We start from the raw sequence: 21,033 nt of genomic DNA, 5'->3' as shown, positions 1-21,033 counted from the left end.
ATGTACCAGATCAATGTAAGGATCGATCATGTTTCTTTTATTATTCAGTGGCTTCACTTTTGAATAAATCTTTTAAGCTCTCCATTTTTGAAAGTCACTGGAAAAGTTGTAGTTGAGATTCTTTTCATGTTTTTGTGAAAAAATATCAAGCCCAAGTTAAGGAAAAACTGAAATGTGTTTTAATGGTAAGCCAGTATCATTTTAACTGTAGAACTAATTTAAAATTTTAGAGTCTGCCCCAAATTCTCCAAGAATGGGAAGTCCATTGAGCCCAAAGAAAAATACTGAAACAAGTAATCTTCAAGCAATGTCTAGAGGTTTGTCTACAAGTTTGCCTGACTTGGACTCAGAACCTTGGATAGAAGTAAAAAAGAGACATCGTCCACCCCCAGTGAAATTGAAGGTTAGTTGTTACAGACTCAGTATGTTCTATTTTTTGGGTGTATATGTAAATTTTGGAAAAATTAGAAATTTTAATGCTTGGAATTTGTTAACCTTCAGTAAAAACTTAAGAAGTTAAAAACCAGAGGGGATCTGCCATCTGCTGGTTCACTCCCCAAATGCTTGAAACAGTACTGGGACAGGTTGAAGCCAGGTGCCAGGAACTAAATCTGGGAGTTCCATGTAGGTTGTAGGGACCTAAATACTTGTAACACCTGCTGCTTCCCAGGTTGTATGTTAGCTGGAAGCTGGAATGGAGAATGGATCTGGGACTTAAATCTAGGAATTCTGATAGGGGTCACAGGCTTCTCAACCACTGGCTTAATTGCTAGGTCAAATGCCTATCCCTGAATAGGACGTTTTAATTCCTTGGGTACAAAGTAGGAAGAAAGGAAGCATTAAGGATTTAAGAGCGATTCTCTACTGGAAGAATGGAAATGTTGAGGTTTTGCCTCTCTAGGATACATTGGGAATATTAGGAGACATTTTTGGTTGTTATAACTAGGAGAGTGCTCTTGAATTTAGTGGGCAGAGGCCAGGGTTACTGACAAAAAGCTTATACAGTGCACAGGGCACCTCCTCCCTGAAACAATAAAGAATTACAGGATTTAAATATTGTTAGTGTTAAGTTTGAAAACCTGATGAAAAAGAACTTACCAGTGGTGGTTACAAGTAACATACTGTAATCTTAACACATTTTCTCCACCTCAGGATACATTTTAAACTTGTAAAGGACCTTTCTCAAAGAATTTCTTAAAGATCCTAAATAATTTCTGTGATTTGTCAAGGTTACCAAGAAGGAGAGTATCCTGGACTCAGTGACAAAAATTTGTACCATATTTCATTTATTCTGAGGTTTACATTTTTTCTTCCACATTTAAAGTCTCTGTGATTCAATATTTATTTTTCAATGGTATGAAAAATAATGGTTTGCTTGAAATTGATAATATTTCATGAAGCAAAGCTTTTGGAAGGGTTGGTACTAAAAGAGGGTTGTTCTTTGGAAGGCTGATGTTTGTGCTGGAATCTAGTTTTTTTTTTTTTTTTTTTTTTTTTAAGATTTTATGTATTTATTGAGGTAGAGTTACACAGAGAAGAGACAGAAAGAAAGGTCTTCCATCTACTGGTTCATTCCCAAGATGGCTGCAGATAGCTGGAGCAGAGCTGATCCGAAGCCAGAAGCCAGGACCTTCTTCCAGGTCTCCCACACAGGCGCAGGGGCCCAATTGGGCCATCTTCTACTGCTTTCCCAGGCCATTACAGAGAGCTGGATCAGAAGAGGAGCATCCTAGCCTCGAACAGGCGCCCATATGGGATTCTGATGCTGCAGGCGGAGACTTTGCCCATTACATCACAGCGCTGGCCCCTGATTTTTTTATATCCAAAGAGGGAAAATAGATTTTGCATCTGCTAATTCGCTTCTCAGATAGCCATAGTGTCTGGGACTAGGCCAGGACAAAGCCAGGAGCTTTTTCCAGATCTCCCACATGGGTGGCAGGGGCCCTAATACTATGCTTTCTCAGGTGCTTTAGCAGGGAGCTGAATTGAAACTGGAGGAGTTGAGACATGAACTGGTACCTGTGTGGGATGCCAGCATCCCAGGCAACTTTGTCGCAATGTCAGCCTCTGGAGTCTAGCTTTAAAAATGTTATGAGAACCGTTTATGGAGTCGAGGATATTTCCGTTTTATAGCCAAAGATTGCCAGTACTTTTTGTAAGACCTAAGATGAGAGAGCAGGTTAAGCCGCAGCTTACCTTATTGATGCTGGCATCACTTGTTGGAGTATTGGTTCAAGTCCCACCTAAATCCCTTCTCACCCAACTTCTTGCTGATGCGCTGGGAAAGCATTGGAAAATGGCCCAAGTACTTGGGTCCCTGTTGCCCATATGGAAGATGTAAATGAAATTTCTGGCTCTTGTCTTCAGGCTGGCCCAGACCTGACTGTTGGGAGTGAACCAGCCATGGAAAAATCTGTCTACCTGTCTTTCCTGTCTGTATGCCTTTAAATAAATCAATTTCAGGAAAAAAAATCTTGACTAGTTATTTTTTGTAGAATTCTGAAGACGTTTTCTGTTGTCACTCAGATAGTTTTCCTCTAATGATATAGTCCCTTCAGATACTTTGTTATCAAGTGACATTTTTTATTCCTTTCGGATACCTTGTATCAAGTGACTTACTTTCTTTTGAAGATTTTTTAAGATGATTTATTCATCTCCACTCTGGAAATTTCAGGATGAAGTGCTTTGATGTAGATCTGTTTTTATTCATTGTGCTGAATATTCATGTCTTTCATTTTTGGAAGCTAATGTTTCCCTTTTTCTGGTATTTTTCTCTGATATTGGACCTCCTTGGTTGTCACATTGCTGGAGTTGAGGGGTCTGAGATTCTCTCTTGGGACTTTTGCCATTTCCATCAATTTTTTTGTTTGTTGAAATATTTATCTTTTAAAATGTGGGCTTCACCTTATGTTTGGAGATTTTTGTTAATATTACTACGTTGGTATGGATTTCTTTTGTGGTCTTGTAGATTTGTTCACCTAAAGGTTGGTTTTGCAGAATGTGAGCTAAGATTGTACTTTCTTGGTACTTGGAGGTCTAGGCAAAGAACCAGAAAACCAGAAATGCAGGCTCTGGACCTCCATGATTACTAAAATAGGGAATACTTTTCACTTAGAGGCAAGATTCCTTCGTAGATTTAATTTATTGGTGAAATTATCTTGCCTTTCCTTACTGCACAGCTGTTTTAGAGCTTTAGAATACTCCTGAAAGTGTTCAACATCATTCTAGCCTCAGGACCTAAAACATGAACCCTCCTTTAGTGAGCCTTTTTATTTTGTTTGGAAAAAAATTATTGGGCTTTCATATTCTCAGATAAAGGGATTGGGGCAGACTGTTCTACCTGTGTTCTGTAGTTGGTTTTCCAAATAATCTGTTTAGATGGCTGTTGCATGATTGCCAATCTGTCATGATGGCCTTCTATTACCTGCTGCTGCATGGTCCATATGCTGTCACATAGTCCATTCTTGCTCTTGATACCTGCTATCTCAAGGCTTTCTAGGATCCAGATGGGACTACCAGTGGCTTCTGCCTCCTTGCAGCCTAGCTTTTAAATATGCTGTAGGTTGCCATTTCCTGTACTCTTGTATGTTATTAATATAATCCCAGTTACTTTCTGCTTTCTGGAAATTCAAGTGTTTCTGATCTTCTGACTGTATTACTTGTTTCCAGTATCAATAAGGATTTATTCTTTTCCTTACTGTGCATCATTACTGTAAATAAGCATGCATACTTAAGTCATCTTCAACCCAAAAATCTCTTAATTATAAAAGTGATTTATTTCATTTATTTGAAAGTCAAAGAGAGAAAAAGAGAGAGATCTTCCTCTGGTTCACTCTCCAATTGGCTGCAAAGGCTGGAGCTGCGCCGATCAGAAGCCAGGAGCCAGGAGCTTCTTCCAGGTCTCCCATGTGGGTGGCGGGGCCCAAGGATTTGGGCCATCTTCTACTGCTTTCCCAGGCCATAGCAGAGAGCTGGATCGGAAGTGGAGCCCTGAGACTTGAACCTGTGCCCATATGGGATGCCATCACTGCAGGTGGCAGCTTTACCCACTATGCCACAGTGCCAGCCCCAAGGGTTTACTGTTATTAACACTTTGGTGTTTATTCTCAGGTTGTTTTCTTGTACCTACAAGTGAAAAACAAAGTATATAGTTTTTTTTAAGGAATAGTTGATTTTTATTATCATTTTTAAAGATTTGTTTGAAAGAGAAGGAGAGTTAGAAGAGAGAGATCTTCCCCTGTTCATGTCCTAAATGACTACAACACTGGGGGTATATAGTTGTAAAAAAATAAGTTTGCAGTGTTTTTTCAATTTGCTTTTTTTTTTTTTAGTAGAAATCTCATAAATAGCTTTCCATTTACTAGAATATTAGCTTTATAAGGGCAGAATTGTTAAATGTTTTGCATTATACTGCCTAGAACAATGCCTGGCTTATAGGGTGCACTTATTATTCACTGATAGATTTACATCTGTAAGAATTCTCAAAGAAGATGAGGAATTGTTTTATTCTCAACAAAGAGGAATTAGCATGAGCTGAAGGATGATAGGTCAGAAAATGCCCTGTGGGGCTGGCACAGTGGCGCAGCTACTTAAAGCCCCAGCCTGCAGCACCAGCATTCCATATGAGTCCCAGCTGCTCTACTTCCGATCCAGCTCCCTGCTAATATACCTGGGAGGGCAGCAGAAGATGGTCCAAGTGCGTGGGCTCTTGTACCCATATAGGAGACCTAGAAGGTGCTCCTGGCTTCGGCCTGGCCCAGCCCTGGTTGTTGCAGCCATTTGTGGAGTGAGCCAGCAGATGGAAGACTTCTCTTTCTGTCTCTAATCTGTTTATAACTCTGCTCTTAAAGTAAATAAAAACAAATCTTTTTTTTTTTTTTTTTTTTTTAAAGAAAGAAAATGACGTGTGGTACTGACTGAGAAATTGATTTCTTTGTGCTGGGAGATTTAGAATAGGTTGGCTGTTAGAAGATCTAGGATCTAGAAGTTTGGACTTGTTATATTAGCCAATAACCATTTTAGGTTCTACAGAAGTGGTGAAAATTTTAAAACTTGGTGAGTATTAGGGAGAATTTGACGTGAAAATAGGCTGAGTAAAATGGGGTTGAGGATGGTGTGGAGAGATTAGCTAAATTACGGTATTATCATTGTGAGATTCAGAAGATCAGTAACTCTGAAAGACTTTGGTTCTAGTTGTATTTATGAGATCATATGCAAATAGTACTACATCTGTAGGCTTTTGTTTTCTCATTGGTAAAATGAATCAATGCCGGACCTACATTGTGGTGCAGCAGATTAAACTGTGACCTGAGATGCCAGTATCAGTGCTTGTTTAAGTCCTAGAGCTGCTTTGCTTCATGTCCAGCTCCTGGCTAATGCTCCTAGGAGAGCAGCAGAGGATGGTCTGAGTGCTTAGGCCCCTGCCACCCACATGGAAGTTCCAGGCTCCTGGCTTCAGCCTGGCTCAGCCTTGGCCTCTGAAGTCATTGTGGTAGGGAATCAGCTGATGGAAGATCTCTTAATCTTTTCCCTCCTCCCTTCCACTCTTTTCCTCTCCTCTCTGTCACTCTGCTTTTTAAATACATAAGGCAAAGATCCTTATATTAAAAAGAAGAAGTCAGTGCCATGTAATGGATGATCTAAGGACCATTCTCATTCTAAATCTAATCTTCTTTTACTGCAACTTTGTGGTTTGTTTTTTTAAGTCTTCAATTTCGCTTTAGCAATTACTTCTTCCAGGTCTCTCACACAGGTGCAGGGGCCCAAGGACTTGGGGCATCTTCTGCTGCTTTCCCAGGTGCATTAGCAGGGAGCTGGATCAGAACTCGAGCAGCTGGAACTCAAGCTGGTGCCCATATGGGATGCCGGCACAGCAGGTGGCAGCTTTTACTCACTATACCACAGCGCCAGCCCCTAGACATTTATTTTAAAAGTGTTAAAGTTTTTATGTAAAATACCAATTTCTTCCTTCAGGAATCAGTATTTATAACAGAAGAGGCATCAAATCAACTATATCCTTCTGAAGAACAAGAACAAGAAGAACTTGATTTTTTATTTGATGAAGAGATTGAGCAAATAGAAGGACAAAAAAACACATTTGGTGATTGGTCTGATGATAATGATTCAGATTATGAAATTGATGACCTGGATTTAAATAAGATTTTGATCGTAACTCAGACACCACCTTACATGAGAAAACATCCTGGAGGAGATCTAACAGGCAACCATATGTCTTGGGCAAAAATTACATCTGAACTTGCTAAAGTTATCAATGATGGCTTATATTATTATGAGCAGGATCTGTGGATGCAAGAAGATGAAAATAAACACACACCCTTAAAGGTAATTATTATGGCCAGCATCTCTGCCAATGCTTCATTTTATTATATATGGTTGCTTATTTTTCTTTAAACTTACAAGTTTTATTTTATGAAATTTTGAATATAAGTACAAATTATATTTAATTGGAAAAATTCTTCAATTTATTTGATAGTTGGAAGTTGAATGATTTTGTGAAAATAACTGTAATGAACACTGTAATTACAAAAAACAAAAACAAACCTGATACTGACTAAAAACCCTTGCTTTTTTCGGATGAAAATTATAAGGCCCTTTCTCATATGGAGGAATAAAACTGAAATTATGGACAAGCTTAATTTATATACTCCTTATCTCACTGTAACCCCAGCTGTCTGAGCCAGTGGTTTTAGAGAGGGCTTGCTTATGTTACCCCAGCTTTCCTTAGTTCATGATGATTTCTCTCAAGTAGTAGAAATGCTCATAGACATTCTCTCCTGGTGTAGCATTACCAGGTTGCTAGGGGTGCTGTGTGAAACATTCTAACTTTTTATCTTGTAGTTTACACCAGATTCTGACCTGTATCCTAGTTATTAATATAAAATATAAGAAGGAGACAGTAGTTTATTGGCTAACTACATTCATTTGATGTGAATTATAATGATACAGGTAGGGATAAAAAAGGGATTTCTTTCCCTCTATCATTGGGGTTATCAAAAAAGGCTAAAAGTTAAGTATTTGTTTTGGGGATAGAATAATGAGGGAAAGTTATGACATTCTATACTAAATAGAAAAGGCATCATGGTCAGAAATAGAAGAAAAGGGTGGCCACGTGCTGGTTGAATAGAGGAGCTGCCTATCCATGGGATTCTTAACAACAGGTGTTCTCCTTGGCCCTTAATTTCTTTCTTTCTGCAGTTTCCATTGCTGCTTTCTGCCTCTTCCTTTCTTTAGCCCTGCATCTTTTTGCAGAACCTAAGTTGGGCTATGACTGCTTGTTAACTGACCTTAAGCCTGAGCAGTTTTCTGCCCATTCTGCCATGGGAAAGAAAGTATGTTTTTATAAAGTTTTTCAATTAAAAGTCTTTCCTTGTTTAAGCATGTTATTTTATTTATGATATTTAGATTCTATAAATAGTATCTTCTATATCACTTTTGGAAAGAACTATAAATTTCTAATAATACTTTAGAATTGTACTGACCCTGTTTGTTAAACCTCTACCCTGCTTTTGAATAGCATATATCACCATATATGATTCTATATATTTTACTTCTTTTCTGTTTGGTCACATGGATTTAAGATTCATAAAGCTGTGATTATTTGTTTTGTTTAACATTGTTAGCGCCAGTGCTAGAACAGTTCCTGGCACAAAGCAGTGCTTGATTCATATTTGTTAAAATGGATACATGAATAATGAAGTGAACATTATGCACTAAAACAAAAGAACCACTGTATGGAGTATTGACTCTTGAGAAAATATTTTGGAGGTTCAGATAGCAAACTTTCAAGCAACCTTGAGAAATATATGCATTTATAGGTCGTAATTTCCTTTAACTGAAGTATTAATGACAATAATAAAATAACCATATATTGAGTTATTGAGGCAGGTGCTGGCATTATCCTTTACATATTAATAAGATTAAAGTAATTTTGCCTTTATAGGTATTACTGTATATCTGGGTGTATCCTGTTTTGACCTGATTCATATGCATATTCCCATCATTTACCTTACTCTCCATGGTCGTGATTCTGTGCTTAGTGTACAATTTCTGATCAGACTTAACTGTTTCCTGTGGTCTGCCTAAAGGAGAGAAGTCAGTCATTTAGTTGTGTTATTGGAATGTCTATTATTTGCCAGACATTATGCTATATCCTGGGCACAGAGGGAGAAGAGAACAAACAGGGTCTCCTGTCCTGTGCTTAGGACTTGGGAGACTGGACATTGGGAGAATAGACATTAAAATAAACCCATCCTAAGTAAATTTTTTTTTTTTTAATTTTTGACAGGCAGGGTGGACAATGAGAAAGAGAGAGAGAAAGGTCTTCTTTTTGCCGTTGGTTCACCCTCCAATGGCCAGTGCACTGCGGCCAGTGCATCACGCTGATCTGAAGGCAGGAGCCAGGTACTTATCCTGGTCTCCCATGCAGGTGCAGGGCCCAAGGATTTGGGCCGTCCTCCACTGAACTCCCGGGCCATAACAGAGAGTTGGCGTGGAAGAGGGGCAACAGGGACAGAATCTGGTGTTCCCCGACCGGGACTAGAACACGCTGTGCCGGCGCCGCAGGTGGAGGATTAGCCTATTGAGCCACGGCACTGGCCCCATCCTAAGTACTTAATCACAGATTACAGTGTTCTAGAAGAAAAGAACAGGATACTCTTGGATTCGGTGGTCAGGGAATGCCTTTTAGAAAGTTGCAGTGAAATCTGGTGTGTGAATATAATTAACCATGCAAAGATTAGGTAAGCCTAATTTTAGAAGGAAGGAATAGTAAGTTTCAAGAATCTGAGGTAGGAAAGAATTTGGCATATTTGAAGAACTGAAAAAAATTAGTTTGTAGCATTATATAAGAGGATAATTATGGATATATAGGCATGAATCAGATTATTACAAGAATTTGCTCGCAGTGTTAAATAGATTGGAATTTATATAAATTTCAAATATAGTGAGGATTTTACACAAGTTGCGTGATGTAATCTAGCCCTTTAAAACAAGATTGCTCTGGTTGCTATGGCAGAGAATGGATTGTATGGAGACAAGAATGAGCAGACGTCCGATTAAAGAGGTTATCCAGCCACTTGATGGATGTTGGTGGCTTATGATACACTTGTGGCAGAAGAAATGTAAAAGTGAGAAGACGCAGATATGAGCCCTGAGGAATGATTATATAAGAAATTGTAATGTTGTATATACTAAAAATTGGTTCCAACAGGAAGTAATAATTAGATATCAGAAATGTGAACAGTTTGAAGTAGATTAATGATGAAAGTTGTGCCACATTGATAGGACAGTTTAGTAGTCATTTTTGACTTCTACAAAAGGAATTTTTATAAATCCAGAAGCTGTATTGAACTATACCAAAAATTGAGTGTAGGATTTGCTTCTAGCATGTCTACTGTTGAAGACAACTAAAATAGTCAGCTAAAAAGTGAGAAAACATCTACTAAGATCCTTGAAGATTTATTGTCAAGGTAAGCAGTTGCCAAGATAAACCTATAGAGAAATGGAGTAGTAAAACTAGTTTTCTCTGAAGACCATTGTGAAATTTAGAGTTGAAGAGTTCATCTGTAGAAACTACTTAAAACAAGGGTGAAAGACAAAAACTGGGGACCAGCCAGACTTGGGAATTCCAGTAAAAGTCATTTTTTCATTAAGTTGTTACTCAAAAATGAACATACTTTTAATGAAAGAGAACCTAACTTACTTTTTCCATTTACTACTCTTAGGGACCACAGAAGCTATTTCACTGGTTGTGCTTAGCAGAATAGGGAGGGAAAAAAATGTATTAGACATTGTAATCATACAGCCTAAATGCCCAGTGAGGTAACCACCTGTTGTCAATCTAAGTATGATCATGGTCTATTAGTTTTGCCAACATCTAGCATAAGCAAATGTAGATACTTTTGAGGACATTGACTTGTGCTAGATCTCAAGGTATTTAGTCAAGTTACAAGGAAAACCAGCAGCAGCTCTCAAAGTTAAACAGGTTTGAAACTGAAGTACTATATGTGAGAATGAGCCAAATTGACAACAGAACCATACCTTAAGGTAATTTAGATAGTGGAATGATTTAAAAGAATATAGAATAACTATTAGTTGTTTACTGTGCTTAAGGAAATAATTTGTTTAGAGAAGAAATTCACAAGTACAACCATAGAAATTCTGGAAGTAAAAACAGTTACAGAAATTAGAGTTCAGTCAGTTGAGATTATTAACAGCAAGTAAGACACAATTAGAGAATTCGTGAGTAGACGGACTGGTCATGAAGCTGGCGTTTAGTTTAGCTATTAAGATATCCACATTCCACATCAGTGTCGGCCCAATTTCCAACTCTGGCTCCTGACACCAAACCCATCACCAATGAGACCCTCAAAGTCAGTGGTGATGGCTCAGTAATTGCATTCCTCCCACCATGTGTGAGACATAGATTGAGTTTCCCACTCCCAGCTCTGGCCCTGGCCCAGTCCCAGCCATTGTGGACATTTGGGGGTGAATCAGTGGATTATAGTGCTCTGCCATTCCTTCACTTTGTTCCCTGTCCCTCTCAAGTAAATAAAAAAAAAATTGTGAAGACTGGTTATAAGAAATTATTGAGAAATTAGCACAGGGAGGCAAAAAGATACCACCCATGAAAAAGGTATACAATGGTACTCTATACATATACAGTATTTGCTATTTGATAAGTTTCAAATCAAATAATAATTTATATCTAGTAGGTTTTATTATAAAGCTTTTTACTTTGAGAGAAAAATAAGTGAGAAGCTTAGAAAACACAGTGATTGAGAATGTCTGAATGCACATTTAGTCAGAGTTCAAGAAGAAGGAAGAGAAAATGGAGCAGAGTCAGTATTTAAGAGGTAATAACTGGGCTGGTGCTAGCATGTGGTGCAGCAGGTTAAGCTGCCACCTACAATGCCAGCACCCATGTCTGTGCAGTGGTTGAAGTCCTGGCTGTTCCAATTGCAATCCAGCTCCCTGCTAATATGCCTAGGAAAGTAATGCAAGATGGCCCAAGTGCATGAGCCCCTGCCACCCACATGGGAGACCCAGATGGAATTACAGGGTCCTGGTTTGGCCTGACCCAGTCCTTGCTATTGTGGCTGTTGGAGTGAACCAGCAGATGGTAGGTCTCTGTCTCTCCCTTTTCTTAGCCTTTCAAGTAAGCAAAATCTTAAAAAAAAAAAAAAAATTAATTACAAAGGACATTTTCAGAACTGAGGAGAGATGTATCAGAGTTGAGAGGCCAGAGGGAAAAAACATTTTCAAAGAAATGAGTCATTAAATAGCTAATTTCCCACCAGTAACAGATAAAACCAATAGACAGTAGAATGATATAGCCAGTGGAAAATATCAATCTATAAACAAATGTCCTGCAAAAATATCTTTAAGAGGGTAAAATACAAGAAACTACCACCACCAGAGCTTCAATAAAGGAATTCTGAAATATAGGACAAAAGTGATTCCTGGTGCCAGAGATAGAGAAAGGAATACAGAGCAAAACAAGTGATAAATAATAACTACATGAAATGACAAATATACCTTACTGATTTAAAATAACAACATAAGCCAGAAAAAAGTAATAAATAGATCTGGTATTTAGATTTTCTATCTGGAAAAGAGTACTAATTCATTTTAAAGTTATTACTATGTACATACTTCAGTTTGAAGGATGCCTATTTAAAAATTAGGGGACATACCTTGAAACTAGGAAAGAGAAAATGTGGAATATGAAAAGGGAAAAAGAAGCATATGTAAAAAAAAAAGGTAGTAAGTAGTTAAAATAGATGTCAGAGTGTATGTAAGTACAACCAGTTATTTATATGCAGTACATCAAAAAGATAAAGCAGAAAAAATGACGTGGATTTGTCTGAAGGAATGCATCATACCTGGCACAATATTTGAGCTTGATAAATTCAGACTACTTCATTCTGTACACTTTTGTTTCCTGTTCTTTTTCAGAGATCTCTGGATAGCTATTTTATACCTTAATAATTTTAATATGAAAGTGTAAAATAGCAAAATAAAGTCATCCCATATTTAAAAACTAAAGATAAAGCAGAGGGCTAAAAGGAAAAATTTTGCCATAAAATTTTTAATAACCAACTAACCTTCAAGCAGTAGATTCAGTGTAATCCCCATCCGTACCCCTACTGGCTTCTTGGCAGAAATTGGTGATTTTATAAAGTTCATAGGAAAGTTCTAGTTGCCCAAAGTAACCAAAGCACTCTCAAAGAAAAAGAAAACCCAAAAAACAAACAAATCCTCTGATGCTTGCTGATTTCCAAAGTTAATACAGGGACCAACATTGTGACATAGTAGGCTACGCTTTCACCTGTGCTGTGAGCATCCCATGTGGGTGCTGATTGATGTCGCAGCTGCTCCTTTTCTGTCTGAGCCTGCTCTCTGTTATGGCCTGAGAAAGCAATGGTAGATGGCTCAAGTGCTTGGGCCCCTGCACTAGTGTGAGAGACTCAGAAGAAGCTCTCGGTTCCTGGCTTTAGATCAGCCCAGTTTCATCCATTGTGGCCATTGCAGAGTAAATCAGCAGATGGAAGACCTTTCTCCTTTTCTCTCCCTCTGTAACTCTGCCTCTCAAATAAATCTTTTTAAAAAGTTGATACACAGCTACAGTAATCGAGACAGTGGTTCTGGTGTAAGAATAATTATAGCTGGCGCTGTGGCTCACTAGGCTAATCCTCCGCCTTGCGGCGCCGGCACACAGGGTTCTACTCCCAGTTGGGGCACCGGATTCTGTCCCGGTTGCCCCTCTTCCAGACCAGCTCTCTGCTGTGGCCCGGGAGTGCAGTGGAGGATGGTCCAAGTGCTTGGGCCCTCTACCCCATGGGAGACCAGGAGAAGCACCTGGCTCCTGCCATCGGATCAGCGTGGTGCACCGGCTGCGGTGGCCATTGGAGGGTGAACCAATGGCAAAAGGAAGACCTTTCTCTCTGTCTCTCTCTCTCACTGTCCACTCTGCCTGTCAAAAAAATAATAATAATAATAATTATATATGTTAATAGAATAAAATTGAAAGTTCAGAAATAAACCCATGTCTGTTAATTTTTGACCATGGTGCCTAGGTCTTCTGACAGGGAAAGAATAGTTGTTTCAACAAGTGATACAGGGTCAGACAGGATATACATATGCAAAATAATGGAGTTAGGCTCCTCCTTTGCATCATATTTTTAAAATTACATCAAAGTAAATTAAACTCTTAAATGTAAGGGCACAGAGTATAAAACTCTTTAAAACATGGAATAAAATCTTTATGACCTTGCATTTGACTGTGGTTTGTTATGTGATGCTAATAGCACAAAGAACAATAGAAAAAAATAGGTAAGTTGGGCATCATCAAATTTGGATTTCAGAAGATTAACCACACTGGAAGTCAAAAGACAATACAAATAGCGCAGTAAAATTTGTGTTAATCTCTCAAAAACGAAACACTTACTTATCTAACAATGTATACAAGATGAAAGGAATAATATAAAACTTCATGAAAGAAATCAAAGAACTAAATAAATGGAGAAATAGTTCATGTTCATATATAGGAATTCTGAATATTGTCAACATGTCAGTTTTCCTCTAATTGACACTAACTCAGTATAATTTCAATCAAAGTAACAGGAAGTTATCTTGCAGATACTGACAAACTGATTTTAAAGTTTATATGGAGAGGCAAAAGACCTAGAATAGCCAAGATGATTTTGAAAGAAGAATAAAGAAGACCATCCAACATCAAGACTTAAAGCAATAAAGCTACAGTAATCAAGATAGTGTTGTGGCCGGCGCCACGGCTCACTAGGCTAATCCTCCGCCTTGCGGCGCCGGCACACAGGGTTCTAGTCCCGATTGGGGCACCGGATTCTGTCCCGGTTGCCCCTCTTCCAGGCCAGCTCTCTGCTGTGGCCAGGGAGTGCAGTGGAGGATGGCCCAAGTGCTTGGGCCCTGCACCCCATGGGAGACCAGGATAAGTACCTGGCTCCTGCCATCAGATCAGCGCAGTGCGCTGGCCGCGGCAGCCATTGGAGGGTGAACCAACGGTAAAGGAAGACCTTTCTCTCTGTCTCTGTCACTGTCCACTGTCCACTCTGCCTGTCAAAAAAAAAAAAAAAAAAAAAGTGTTGTACTGGTGAGCCAATAGACAAAGGAACAATGGAATGGAGATTCCAGAAAGGGACACACGCAAATACAGTCAACTGATCTTTGACAAAGCAGCACAGTTAATACAATGGAGAAAAGATGATCTGCTAAAGCAGTGGTGCTGAAACTATTAGATGTCTACACACAAAACAATCAAGATGCAGACTAAACACCTTTCACAAAAATTAAAGTGCATCATAGATATAAAATGGAGGAGCCAGCATTGTGATGTGGCAGGTTAAGCTGCTGCCTGTAACAGCTGCATCTGATACTGGAGTGCCAGTTCGAATCCTGGCTATTCTGCTTTGGATCTGGTTCCTTGATACTACACTTTGGAAACGGTGGATAATGACTCAATTACTTTAGCTCCTGCTATCCATGTGGGAGCCCCAGCCCCAGCCCCAGCCCCAGCCCCAGCCCCAGCCCCAGCCGTGTTGTGACCATCTGGGGAGTGAACCAGCAGGTAGAAATCTCCCTCATCCTCCACCTGACTCTGTATAATGTAAAACTGCTTAGAAGATACCCCAACTGCACCCTTGGATGACTTTGGGCTTGGCTTGACTTTTTAAGTACAACACTAAAACATAGTCTGGAGTAATTGTTAAACTGTATTTTGTCAGAATTAAACTTTCCAAGTCAGGTTGAGAGAAACACCGAAGACAAATGTAAAAAAATGACTGTTAGCCAAAATATGCAAAGGCCTGTGAAAAGTCAACAATTGAAAAAAGATAAATAGATGGCAAATATGCATATGAAAAGATGCTCATCATTATTGGGAGTTGCAACTCAAAATGCTACACATTTATTAGAGCTGCCAAAACACAAAACAGTGACAACAAACGCATGCCAGAATGTCAAACCATGGGAACTCTGATTCATTGATTAGATGCAAAATTATACAGTACTTTGGAAGACAGTTGGGTGGTTTCTTTCAAAAATAAACATGCTTGGCCAGCGCCGCGCTCAATAGGCTAATCCTCTGCCTGTGGCGCTGGCACCCTGGGTTCTAGTCCCGGTCAGGGCGTCGGATTCTGTCCGGTTGCTCCTCTTTCAGTCCAGCTCTCTGCTGTGGCCCGGGAGTGCAGTGGAGGATGGCCCAAGTGCTTGGGCCCTGCACCCGCGTGGGAGGCAGAGGGGGGCGCCTGGCTCCTGGCTTCGGATCGGTGCAGTGCGTTGGCCGCAGTGGCCATTGGGGGTGAACCAATGGAAAAGGAAGACCTTTCTCTCTGTCTCTCTTTCTCTCACTGTCCATTCTGCCTGTCAAAAAAATAAACATGCTTGTGTTGTACCATCTGCAAATTTACCTAGATGAGTTTATAGCCACACAATAACCTGTACATGGATGTTTACAGCAGCTTTATCATAAATGATATAACTTGGAAGCAGTGATTATGTCTCTTCGTAGGTGATTAGATAAATCACTGTTACATCCAGATAACAGACTATTCAGTCCTAAAAATAAATGATATCAAGGCATGAAAAGAGAAGGAAAAGCCTTAAGCGTCATACTGAGGTAAAGAAACTTATCTAAAAACGTGCTATACACTGTATAATTCCAAACATATAACATTCTGGAAAGGGGAAGAACTATGGGAACAGTAAAATGGTCAGTGATTTCCAGGTGCTGAGAGAACAGAGGAATGAATACATAAACAAATTCTAGGGCAATGTATTGTACTTGTTGGTACATGTCCACCCAAATGTGAACTATACCAATTCAGGTTCATTAGTTATATCTAGTGTATCACTGTGATACAGCATACATGTCTGGAAGCAAGGGGTATATAGGAATATTTTTGCTCAGTTTTGCTGTGACAAAACTTCTGAAAAATAAAGTCTGCTAACTAACACAGGATAAAATATTTGCAAATTATTTGTCTGGTAAAGGACTTCCTACATAAAGAATGCTTAGATGGGTGAGCATTTGGTTAGGAATTAAGACAACTGCATCTCTTATTGGAGTGTGTGGGTTGTGGTCCCAGCTCTGCTCCCAACTTTCTATAAGATAGCAGGTGATGGCTCAGGTAGTTAGGCCCTTACTACTCTTACAAGAGGCCTGATTGAATTCCTAGTTCCTGGCTTCAGCCTGGTCTGACCATGGCCATTGTAAGCATTTAGGGAAAGAACCTTTGGATAGGAGCTGTCTCTCTTTTTTTGTTTTTGTTTTTGTTTTTGTTTTTTTTTTTTGTTTTTTTTTTTGTTTTTTTTTCTGAAAAAGTTTCATTCATTTTGAAGAGTTCAGAGAGAGAGAGAGAGGGAGAGATCTCACATTCACTCCCCAAATGGCTGCAACATCTGGGGCTAAGCCAGGCCCAACCCAGGATCCTGGAACTCATCTAGGTCTTCCCCAGGTGGGTGGCAGGAACTCAGAGCACTTTGGCCATCTGCTGCTGCTTTCTCAGGTGCATTAGTAGGGAGTTGAATGCAAAGTGGAACAGCCAGGACTTGAGTTGTTCTTGAATATCAGTATCACAGGCAGCATCTCAAACCACTGTGCTACAGTGGCACGCCTAAATAATTTTTTGAAAGTTTTAAAAGAACTCTTAAAATTTTAGACTTAAAAATGGGTGAAGAATTAGAATACTTTTTTTTTTTTTTTTAAATTTATTTGCAACCCAGAGAGAGAGAGAGAGAATCTTTCATCCACTGACTCCCTAGATGACTGTAACAGCTGGGGCTGGCCCAGGCTGAATCGGGAAGCCAGGAACTTCTGGGTCTCATGTGGATGCAGTGGCCCAAGCATTTGGGCCATCCTCCACTGCTTTCCCAGGCACATTAGCAGGGAGCTGGATTGGAAGTGGAGCACCTGGGACTTAAAGTGGCAACCATATTGGATGACAACACTGCAGGCGGAGGCCTACCCTTTTATAGCACAGTGCCTGCCCTGGATACTTCTTCAAAGAAGATAACACATATGGCTAATAAACATGATAGGTTGCTAAATGCATTAGCCATCAAAAAATGAAGATCAAAATCATAGTAAGGTATTATCTCAGGCACACGTGCATGTGCACACACACACAAACAAGTGTTGGTGAGGAGGGGGGAAATTGGAGCCCTTATGCAGTACTGGTAGGAATGTAAAATGGTGCATCCATTTGGAAAACAGTCTGGCAGTTCTCAAAAATTTAAATACAGATTTACCATATCCAACAGTTCTATTCTTACATATATAACTAATAGAAACTAAAATATGTCCACACAAAAGCTTGTACACAAATTTTCATTAACCAGTGAGTGGACAAATGTGATATCCATACAATGGGGTATTTCAAAGCTAAAGAAATAAAGTGATATATGGTACAACATGAAAACTTGGAGATTACAGTAAGTGAAAGGAGCCAGTCACAAGGAACTACATTATTTTATGAATCCATTTACATGAAATGTCCAGAATAAGGAAATCTATAAAGATTGTGCTTTTCTATAGTTGGTAGGCGGTAGGAAATGTAGATTGACTGCCCATGTATATTGTGTTTGGAGTTATGAAAATGTTCTAAAATTTTATTAGTGTTTTCAGAATTCTGATTAAATAATAAAGCAGTTCAAATTACTTTTGAGTGAATTTTACTGGATGTAAATTACAAGTTCATGAAATGTAGAACAGCAGCAAATACATGGAAAGGCGTTCTGTGTTCATGGATAATTTACCCAGCGTGATCTATAGATCCAGTGCATTTGTAACAAAGTCCTAATGACATTTTTTTTTTTGCAGAAATAGCATTCCATCCCAAAATTCATATCGAATTTCCCAGTACCCTGAACAGCCATAATCTTGAAAAAGTTGGAGGTTTCGTATTTCCTGATTTCAAAACAGTAAAAAGTTGCAGTAGCGAAAATATTGCGGTATTGCCATAAAGGCAGATATGTAAGCCAGTGCAAAACAGACCTATAAATTAGTTATCTCATTCGTCCAAATGAGTGTTGACAGGTTCACAAAGTCTAAATAGATGACTGACAGTTCAATAAATGGGTGTTGCAAAACTGAATAACCACATGCAAAATAATGCAGTTAGACTTGCCTTATCCATGTGTGAAAGCTAAACTCAATTAAAAACAAGCATACTACCTAATATTATAGAGAACTTAGGGGAAAGGTTTCATGACACAGATTTGGCAGTGGTTTTTTGGAAATCAAAGGTGTATAAATTGTAATTCATGCAAATTAAAAACATGTATGAAAGGACAAAACCAGTGAAAAGACAACCTATGGAATGGGAGAAGATAATTTGTAAATCAGGTATCTCATGAGGAGTTAGTGTCCTGAGAATATGAAGAACTGTAACTTAACAAAAATGCAAATTAGAGCCAGTGCTATGATGTAGCAGGTAAAGCTGCTGCCTGCAGTGCTGGCATCCCGTATGGGTACCAACTCAAATCTCAGCTGCTCGAGTTCCAATCCAGCTGCCTGCTAACGCACCTGGGAAAGAAGCAGAGATGATCAAAGTGGTTGGGCCCTGCACCCACGTTGGAGACCCGGAAGAAGCTCTTGGCTCCTGGCTTTGGATCGACCCAGCTCTGGCCATTGCGGCCCTTTGGGGGAGTGAACCAGAGGATGGAACATTCTCTCTCTCTGCCTTTCTGTAACTCTGCCTTTCAAATAAATGAATCTTTTTGAAAAATGCAAATCAACAAAAATGTGACTTTTTAAAATGAGCAAAGGACTTGTACAGACATTTCTCAGAAGATTATATGAAATGGCTGATAAGCATTTGAAAATATACTCAATATTGCTATGTATAGGAATGTATGTCAAAATCATGATATCACCCCCACACTCATTAGGATGGCTATTTTTTAAAATTTTATTTTAAGAGAGCTCTCATCCACTACTTCAATTCTCAAATGCTCAGAACAGTTGGGGATGGGCCAGGCCAAAGATAGTAAATGGGAATTCAATCCAGGTCTCCCACATGGGTGGCAGGAACCAACTACTTGAGCTATTACCTGTTAAGAAGTACACGTTAATGACAGCTGTAAATAGGAGTGCAGCTGGGATTTGAACCCAGGCATTCTAATATGGGATTCATGCATCTCATGTGTTACCCAGTAGGCCAGTGCCTGTCCCTAGGATGGCTAGTATTTTTTAAAAAATAATAATAGGTTTTTATAAAGAGTGGAGAGTTCAGATCCCTTGTGCATTGTGGCAGGAATGGTAAAATGATGCAGGCCCTGTGGAAAACAGTACGGCAGTTTCTCAAAAAATTAAGATAGGAGTTTGGGTAGTAGGCTTCCAGCACTGGCCTTCAGTGCAGGCTGTTCCAGTCTAACCAGTTTGTAAGAGTCACAGTGGCCCCTTTGCTACAACCATAAGCCCACAGCAATGAAATCCTTGACAGAATTGATAGATTTGGATCTGTAATCAAATTTAATCAAAAGGAAAGAAGCATTTTCCTAGACTTAGAAGATTCCATCAAAGTGGTGCCCTGCAATTCAGAATGAGTAAGGTGGAGAATCCAGCAGAATTCTGATTTTGGTAACTGAGCCATTCAGGAAGAGTAATGCCTAGAAAGAGACATCTTTATGGAGTTATTGACCTTGTAGCTTGGAAAGAAATGGGTTTGAAAAGAAACTAGTCCTGTGAATCATCTACCTCCAGGAGATGAGAATTAAAAACAGTATCCTAAATAAACAAGACAAACCTGATAAAAAGCGAAGTACAGAGGAAACCAATTGAAGTTCTCAGGAGGCCTAACCAGTTAAACAGAAAAAATAATATTCCAGCTAATTTTACCAATCATGGAAAAAAATTATGCCATCAGAAAGAAACTTACCAGCCAACTTAATCTTTTCAGAAGGGGCCTGAGGCAGGCCCAGTTGAACACAGTGTGACTGCTATGTAGTAATAAATAAAATTAATGGTGAGATTATGCAAATTGAGGAAGTTTAATTGTATCCATTCACAATCAAGGAACAGTGTAGTGCTAACTCCAACCATGATTAAGTCATACAACTGAAACCTTATTCTTGACAAAATGAGAGCAATGTGATATAAATTTGACTTAATTCTAAAACATTGGTAGGTCTGTTTGTTGCTCTCATTTATCCTTTAATGTGATATAAATTTTACATAAATAGTGATGGAAAACAGGATGAGTTTGAATGAGCAGGTTGAGATCCTGAAGGAACAACAAGCCACTCTGATGTTTAGCAAGGGAGAAAATCACTTTATAACCACGGGAAAGATCTCATGTCAAAGAACTTTTGAGTGATGACACTGAAAAGTTGAATACCTTGAGGAATTCATCAGAGAAATTCCAGAAATGTTATTGCAAGGTATTTATTCACAAGCTTAACTCTTGTTCTTATTTTTTAAATTATTTTCATTTTTATTTGAAAGAGAAAGAGCAACAGAGGTCTCCCATCTGCTGGTTCACTTCCCAAATGCCTTCGATAGCAAGGGGCTGGGCTAGGCCAAAACCAGGAGCCTGGAATTCAGTTCAATTCTCCCGTGTGGGTGGCAGGGACCCAGACACTTGACTTCTACTGCCTCTCAGGGTGTGCATTTGCAGGAAGCTATATCATAAACAGAGTAGTCAGGACTTGGACCAGCCATTCTGAAGTGGGATGCATGTGTCCCAGGGAGTGACTTAATTGCTTCACCACATACCTACCCTTTGTTATTTTTGAAGTTTTAAGATACTTAAAAATAATGCCCTTAAAGAATAATGGACTATACCTTTTCTTAAAAGACTTCATAGTTGGCTCAGAAAGAACCATTCTGTGTTGATTTTGGTAATTATGAAGTAGCTTAATGCTCAAAGAAATTATGGTAACAGTATTTAGGATCTTTCCACACTTGCCCATATTTTTAGACTTTGTCTTGGTTACATCTTGGTCTTCAAAAACATTGCTAGGTCTGTTTGTTGCTGT

At 39.1% G+C, this 21,033-nt stretch overlaps 1 protein-coding gene and 1 pseudogene across 20 annotated transcripts in view; both read left to right on the top strand.

Moving 5' to 3' along the window:
• LARP1B (La ribonucleoprotein 1B) overlaps positions 1 to 21,033 on the top strand; it is a 163,628-nt gene that overhangs the window by 36,929 nt on the left and 105,666 nt on the right. For 19 of the 20 annotated variants that reach the window (XR_016211973.1, XR_016211972.1, XR_016211976.1 and 16 more), the window contains 2 exons: positions 231 to 403; positions 5,974 to 6,342. Coding sequence is in view for 11 of the 20 variants with exons in the window: in XM_070047594.2 (XP_069903695.2) it covers positions 231 to 403; positions 5,974 to 6,342 (542 nt within the window). In the remaining 9 variants the exon portion in view is untranslated. Of the gene's footprint in view, positions 1 to 230; positions 404 to 5,973; positions 6,657 to 21,033 lie in introns of those variants that run through there. The other variant, XM_089302498.1, reaches the window with a different exon arrangement.
• LOC149125036 (UAP56-interacting factor pseudogene) lies at positions 8,747 to 20,132 on the top strand (annotated as a pseudogene).

Source organism: Oryctolagus cuniculus, chromosome 8, assembly GCF_051225735.1.
Source record: "Oryctolagus cuniculus isolate XC-2025 breed Fujian yellow rabbit chromosome 8, ASM5122573v1, whole genome shotgun sequence".
NCBI lineage: Eukaryota > Metazoa > Chordata > Mammalia > Lagomorpha > Leporidae > Oryctolagus > Oryctolagus cuniculus.
This window is presented reverse-complemented; position numbering and strand designations above follow the sequence as displayed.